Source organism: Gastrolobium bilobum, unplaced genomic scaffold (genome assembly GCF_033153095.1).
Source record: "Gastrolobium bilobum isolate Gb01-03AN ecotype WA unplaced genomic scaffold, APGP_CSIRO_Gbil_v1 utg739, whole genome shotgun sequence".
In the NCBI taxonomy this organism is placed as follows: domain Eukaryota; kingdom Viridiplantae; phylum Streptophyta; class Magnoliopsida; order Fabales; family Fabaceae; genus Gastrolobium; species Gastrolobium bilobum.
Genome location: NW_026897966.1, coordinates 142,866 through 150,352, shown reverse-complemented (window position 1 = coordinate 150,352; position 7,487 = coordinate 142,866). Strand labels below are relative to the sequence as shown.

The window sequence follows — 7,487 nt, the reverse complement described above, 5'->3', positions numbered from 1 at the left end:
TTGTTTTTTTACTATAACTAGTTTCTTACCAGTGCGTTGCACGGAGGAAAAAAAATCGGTTTGTTTGTCTTGTAAAAGCTAACGCAACACATGCAAGTATATTGCTGCATTTTACCTTGTCATGTGGTCATTCAAAAATTACAAAGTTCGACTCAGCTTCTTTCAGTATTTCCCAGTGATGATGAAAACATATAACAACATTTTTGTATGACATGTCTGTAATAGAGTCAAGCGTCATAAATATAATAACGCAACATGGGAACAAAAAATATTTAAATGTTGTGATCCTTCATCCTTTTAGAAATGAATGATAAACAATCTATGAATGAAAGTATGAAAAATAAAATATGAATTTGTGAGTACAAAGCAAAAGTGTTATAACAATACATCAATCTATTGATTACCATGAAACACTGTTTGTGCAAAAATAGCAGTGAACAATATACCTATTGTGGATGAAATACGAATCCTGCATGACAATAATAAATCAGCAGTTAAAAAAGATCGAACTTCAAACCAAATGGCAACGAAGATTAGTAAAAAAGGACTCCCTTACAATTTATTTTTTTGTCTTTACCTGTACCAAACAACGATGTTACCTCCTCGTAGACAGAACCAAATATACTACAATAATATTTGAAATACTTCCTTGTAAACTATATTAAGGATACTATTTGTAACACAACCATTTTCATCAAGTATCAAAATCTTCAATCCATGCTTGTTCTTTACTCTAGACCGTGCCACATATAATTGTCCATGAGTGAAGACAGGCTTAGGGAGATAAATTGAAGCATGAGAAAGTGATTGTCCTTGACTCTTATTGATAGTCATGGCAAACGAAACAATCAAGGGGAATTGTCTTCTTTGGAAATTTATAGGAAATGTATGACATGATAGGCTCATCGTCATTATAGGGATTAACACAGGTTCTCCTATATTGCTTCCTGTAAGAACAATTACCTCAACAACATGATTCCCCAATTTTGTAATAAGCAATCTTGTGCCATTGCATAAATCTCTCGACTGATCAATATTTCTTAATAGCTTTACTGGAACTTTAACCTTCAAGGTTAATTTATGATCAGGAATCCCCGAACATGATAATGTATTTAAGATCTTAGGTGTGAATTCATCATCCTTAACGGAGGAAGTCACATCTTGCTTCAGAATTTTATCCGAACTCAAAAATGTCATTTCTTCACCAGGAATCATAGACATTAGGTGCTCGTTTAACATAGCAACATCGGACAATTTAGGAGTTAGAATAGCACGTTCTTTAAAGAACGTCTGATCTAAAATATTATCCAAGAGATTCGGGTAAACAAAATTAACCATATCCGAAATCGGATCTTTCGATTCTCTGATCAACAATTCATCTGGAATTATTATAATAGATTCTCTGTCAACATCATCTCCAAGATCACCATCCCCATCTTTAAGTAGCCACTCAAAAAATTCTTTAATTTCCTTCAAATTGTGAGTGCTACTTCCAGAATTAAGACGCATGTTCTTGGCCAACGTTAATAAATGACAATGGGACCATAGATTAGAAGAATTGATGGTTGTATGAACTATCTCTTGTCGGCTGCCATGAGGAATGACAGGTAGTATTTGCCGAAAGTCACCTCCTAGAACAACAACTTTTCCACCAAACGGCATATCAACACACCTTGGATCAGAAAATCGAAGAACATCTCTAAGTGTTCTATCCAGAGCCTCAAAGCAAAATTTATGCACCATTGGTGCTTCATCCCAAATGATTAACTTTGTTTTTGACAGCAACTCAGCTATAGTAGAATTCAACTTTATATTACACGTTGAATCTTCATTGATTTTAATAGGAATACGAAATCTAGGATGTGTTGTTCGTCCTCCAGGAAGCAGAAGGGAAGCAATTCCGCTAGGAGTAACATTAAGTACGATATCAACTTTTGATCTAACAGATGCCGAAACAGTATTCCAAATAAATGTTTTTTTTGTACCACCAAATCCATATAGGAAAAATAACCCTCCTTTACCTGCTCTATCTGCTGAAATGATTTTGTCATAAACAACTCTCTGCTCATCAGTGAGGAAATTCATCAGTCTTTTATGCTCTTCTTCCAAAGAAAGTCTGTCAAACATTAATTCATCAACCACTAATCGATTCTGCATATCAAGCAAAGATTCACAGGTGATGCGAGACATTAACGGGTAATCAGAAAGGCATGTCCCATTGCTCTGCAGTACCTTATAGAAGAAAGTTTGACTCACTATAAATTGTTAATATTATGTCTTTCCAAAACAATGTGGTATAAGTTGTTAAGAATTATATGGCTATATTTTCTGACAATGATTTATTTTTTTCCTTGCCACAATGAGAAAGATAATTTATAGTGAGTCAACTTTAAAGTTTAAATTAGTTAGTTTTGGTTTAAGTCAAATTTAGAATTTAAATTTTAAAAGTACAAACCAAGCGTTAAAAAAACAGTAAATTTTTTGTTTTTAAATTAAACGCTCGAAATCCTTTTTATCCTTTTTAAACAGATATTAAAATTTAAAGTTTAAATTTGAAATGGTTTGAGTCAAATTTATATGAGATGTTTTTGCTGAGAAATAAGTTTGTTGAAAATGTAGAGAAGGAAAAGGGTGTGGAATAACAAAAAAGGAAACTGAAGTGTTGAATTAGATGTTAATGAAAATTCAAAGTTTAAAATTTAAAGTTTAAATTTGAAATGGTTTGAGTCAAATTTATATGAAATATTTTTGTTGAGAAATAAGTTTGTTGAAAATGTAGATAAAGAAAAGGGTGTGGAATAACAAAAAAGGAAGCTGAAGTGTTGAATTAGATGTTTATAAAAATTCAAACTTTAAAATTTAAAAATAAGAACCAAAAGAAAGATTATACATACAACTTATTTTTGTTTACAATTTCTTACAACCAATATTTTAACCGTTGATTTCCGTCAATCAATGGTTATTATTTTTACAAATTAAACTCATTAATTAATTATTAATTCACAATAAATGATAATCGTTGATTAACAAAAATCAACGATTAAGATATAGTTGTAAGAGATTGTAAATGAAAAGAGGTTGTAAATATAACATTCCTCTATTTCTAATACATAATAGGAAAAAGTGTTTTTTTTCCTTGTTTTTTACTGTAATTTCAAAATCAAGTCGGTTTCTGCAACATGATTTTTTTTTAAATCAATCAACAATAAAATTGATGAACGGAAAATCAATGTAAATTAATTATAAAATAGAAAAATAAAATCTGAGCCCCTATTAAATATTATGTCCTTAAGATAATTTGTCATTTCTATGTTGTTCAAGATTTTTGGATAATTATCTTCCATAATATACTAGATTATTTCTGTTCTTGTAACGGCACTTTCACAAAAAAAACATTCTCATCAAACTCAATTTACTCAATTTATATTTGATCAATTGCAGCAGAGTAGAAGAATACAGAAGCAAAGATCCTACAAAAAAAAAAGAGAGGAGAAAACTCATATTTAAGAAATTACGATTATCTATTTACTATAAAAAATATAAAGTTACGATTTGAAAAAAACTCATTCGGATGGAAAAACAACACAATCGTTGGGTGAAGAAACAACACAACTTTTCCAAATTAAATCTTTATTCATAAAGATAACTAATTTAAAATTAATTATAACATATTATATATATATATATATATATATATATATATATATATATATATATATATTTTCAAATCCAAAATAACGTCATTTTAAAATTATTAAAAATAAGTTAAAGAGAATCACTAAACCCTACCTAATAAATTGGCTGCTTCTTAGTTAGCCAAATTTGCTGCTTCTTAGTCTTAGCATGATTAGAGCAATCATAGAGCTTAATAATGAATGGGAAGGACTAGTAGGTAGCATGTCTTATAATATATCAACATGCTCTGTTGGATTAACATCTTTAGAAACATAATAACATCAAATAGACGTTTAGGGTATTAATTAATCCGCGTTGGTTTTGCTAAGAATCAACTTGCGTGGCTCTCTCTGCATACAGCTGACCCTGATTAAGAAATCGTACCAAATCCCTTTGGTTCTTTACTTCTTTCTTTTTCTTCTGAAGCAAATTTAATATTCAATTTGTTCTGCAGCAGACCAGTGCCTTGATAAATGTAAGTTCATCATGTAGGTGCAATTATTTTGTATTTTATGTTATACTTCTCTAATAAAATGTATCATTAAAAAGGAATGGAATTATTTCTATCATTTTAAATCGGAAGGGATAAAAAAGAGTCATATTAGACTATTAATATCAAATCCTTGGCCCATGTTGCCAAAAATAAATAAATTAGATAGCATTAGAATTTGTCTCAATTTGATTCGTTTGCGACACCTGGATATTAGGGTGTGTCGTTATATGCAATTTTCAAAGGGAAGAATAAGGCAGGGGCTGTTCTAAATAAAGTTTGATTGCTTGGATGGTCCCTAATCTTATTCTTATGGAAAGTTGTAAGGTATACTTGGATAAGTAACACGCACAACAAGAAGTGACCACTCACTGCCGTGTGTAGTTTGGCTCTGATCACAACTTTGACTCTTTGAATGCAACAAGGGAGATTTATTTTTTTTAACTTAAAGCGTATTGAATATGTCGAAGTGTGGTAGTATGAGGATTGAGTGGTCTGGGAAGGGGCATAAGTACCGTAATCTTGGACTCGCACCCGAACTCTGAATTAGTCCCATAGGCGACTCAAAGAGTCGAACCCGTGGAGATATCAGAAGATTCTGATTCGCCTCAAAGAGGTAATTAAGATCAGTTAAAAAAAAAAAAGCGTATTGAATATTTTTAAAAAGGTGTTTTTATGATAATTTTTATTTTTAAGAAAAATACTAGATTTCTGAATATTTTTACTTTTAAATTTGTTTACCAAATTGTTATAAACTTCTAAATATATTTTTAGTTAAAAAATAATTTTTTTATTAAAAAGACACAAATAAGCAGCTTAAGGTATATTCTTAAAATTTTCTTGTAAACACAAATAATGGTGTCTAGATGCTTTATATGATATTTGGAAAGTCTTTATAAGATCAAAGCTTTCCCACAAGAAATCATCAAAATTGGATTTTTATGAAAATTGTGCATGTGGGATTTTCCTTATAAGAAAGTAAAGAAAATAAATACGTTAATAGAAGAAAAGGTATATATAGAATTAAAGTCAAACAATCCAACTTTTCTATCTGTAATCCGTGTCTGTTTTTCTTTCTTTCTCTGCCCCAATTGTTAGGAATTAAAGAAGCACATCCCAAGCCTCGTTCTCATAATCATTTATTGAGGAGAAGTAGGTCTAGGTGAGAGGAAAAAGCTAGAATCGTCATGCCAAAAATCCTAATACCAGCTGGCTACCAAACTGTTAGCTGCATCAAATTCGAATTTAAGTAGGTTTAGACATAATTTAGCAAACATCATTATTAGAGGAGGATTGAAGGGTGCCAAGGATAGTAGGAACACCAACCGAATTGTATGATTTTGTAAAGACTAAAATAATTTAGACAATTTTTGTTAATTCAACAATGAGTTTAAATTTTTTTATGTTACAGAAAATAATTTTTTTTTTTACATATACACATAAATATATATGGGGCCATATGAGGAGGGGAAAAAAACTCAGACTTATATATTTTGATGGTTTATGTGTATGGACAATATTACAATGTTATGATAAAATTAACCTTTTCAACTCAATATGAGTTGGCCTAGCGATGTTGGTTGATTAGGTCCCAGCCTCCCAGGACACACCTCTGCTAATGAAGTAGGAAATGTTTTATATCTGGAGTCTTGTCCATTTGGAGAGGGATATTACTATTAATAACGTCTGCCTCGAAATAATTGCACACTTTGTTAACCTTTTCAACAACTTTTGTTTCCATTTTTTGTGTTACAGTGGTAATTAGGGGCGTAAATGGGTCAGGCTGGCCCGGTCCTGCCTACGGCCCGACCTACATTGAGCACAACCCAGGTCTAGCCTTTCAGAAAAGTAGAGTAGACTTAGGTTTATAAAAAAGTTTTTTTAATAAATAGGTCATAGGTCAATTTTGTCAAGCCCGGCCTACAGCCTTGTAGGCTGGCCTATTTAATTTATTAAAATAAAATAATAAAATAATATTTATTTTATGTGGCAAAGACACAAAGTACCAAATACCAATATCTCTTACTTTTTGTGCTATTTTATTTTATGAAAGAAAAACTTGTCTAATGTCTCCAAATTTTACATGTTGTTGCAGCTTAATACCATGGAGCAATGGATACCTTGCTGGATTATGATGTTACTGATGAAGATCTTTCAATAATACTCTTATTTCCCTTGTCTTGATGGTGGTTTAAAGATTTTTAGATGAATGATATTCTCTTGTAGACTTTATTTCAGCATCCAGTAATTGTATTTTTTTTATTTTTCCCATTTCTTTGACTCCATTCCTCTATGATATACATTCTAGAGCTGAGGTATTATGTTGATTTTTTCTTGTTTGTCATTTTTTTCTTATGAGAAGTACTTGAAACTTTTTTTGCTCTATACAATTTTTTTTTTGCTTAGTATATATAGTGGGAGGCCTACAAGGCCTGTAGGCCATGTAAGGCTTTCTTATTTTTGATAATGGGTCGGACTTGGCCTACAAATAAAGTCTTTAATAGGCTAGTAGGCTAGATTTTTTTTGACGTGAGCTTGGGCCAGGATGGCCAAAGCCCAGCCTAGCCCATTTACACCCCTACTGGTAATTTATCTTAACCGTTGATTTTTGTCAATCAACGGTTAAGATTTTCGCAAATCAAATTTATTAATTAATTATTAATTCACAATAAATAACAATCATAATCATAATTGTTGGTAAATTATAGGTATAAATTTCATGAAATTGAGTAAAATAGGATATATAAAAAATTAAAGACACCGTATTAAATTTCAATTATTGGTAAATTATTTAAAAAAGAAAAAGGTACGGTATTTTTTATTTATTTATTTATAAATTCTCACAATCATAATCACAATGAAAATACAATTTTAATGCTTATATTCTTGCAACTTGTAGTATTATTTTGAACGTACTAATTAATTGATCAATTAATAAAGTCGTTTGCAGTTAATTGTAGGAATTTAGGATCAAAATTCATTCTCACTCATCTTCCTTCCATGTGTATGCGAGTGAAATAAGAATACTCATTGCTTAAATTATTTTGAATGATCAAACTATCTAAAAAAAACTTGTATAGCTATTTCGGAAAGCAACTTTAGAAAGTATATGATCACTAGCATAAGCTCATACTTTTTATTAAAAAAAATACTTTTTTGAAGGGGATTATCTTTCTTATGCAATAAAAGATTTTTCTTTTTGCTTGCACAATCCACAAATAGACTCAATTGAAAACATGTGGGACCCACAACAAATGTGTGAGTCTACATGTGTGTTGTGTCACCATGAGAGAAAAATCTTTTCATATGACATAAGAAAAAT

At 30.7% G+C, this 7,487-nt stretch overlaps 1 protein-coding gene across 1 annotated transcript; it reads right to left on the bottom strand.

Annotated features, from left to right (window-relative positions):
- Positions 1 to 393: 393 nt before the first annotated feature.
- LOC133311858 (uncharacterized) lies at positions 394 to 2,190 on the bottom strand. The gene is made up of 3 exons (XM_061512983.1): positions 687 to 2,190; positions 578 to 599; positions 394 to 469 (listed from the first exon to the last, which is right to left on the bottom strand). The coding sequence occupies exons 1-3, from the start codon at positions 2,188 to 2,190 to the stop codon at positions 394 to 396; spliced, it is 1,602 nt and encodes a 533-aa protein (XP_061368967.1).
- Between the last annotated feature and the right edge of the window lie 5,297 nt (positions 2,191 to 7,487).

Excerpts from the sequence above, each read along its gene's own strand:
- LOC133311858 (XM_061512983.1), bottom strand. The coding sequence starts at position 2,190 with ATGTCTCGCATCACCTGTGAATCTTTGCTTGATATGCAGAATCGATTA. Across the intron at positions 600-686 it reads TTTGATACTTGATGAAAATG|GTAACATCGTTGTTTGGTAC; the intron begins GTTGTGTTACAA and ends GTCTACGAGGAG. Across the intron at positions 470-577 it reads AACATCGTTGTTTGGTACAG|GATTCGTATTTCATCCACAA; the intron begins GTAAAGACAAAA and ends ATTGTCATGCAG.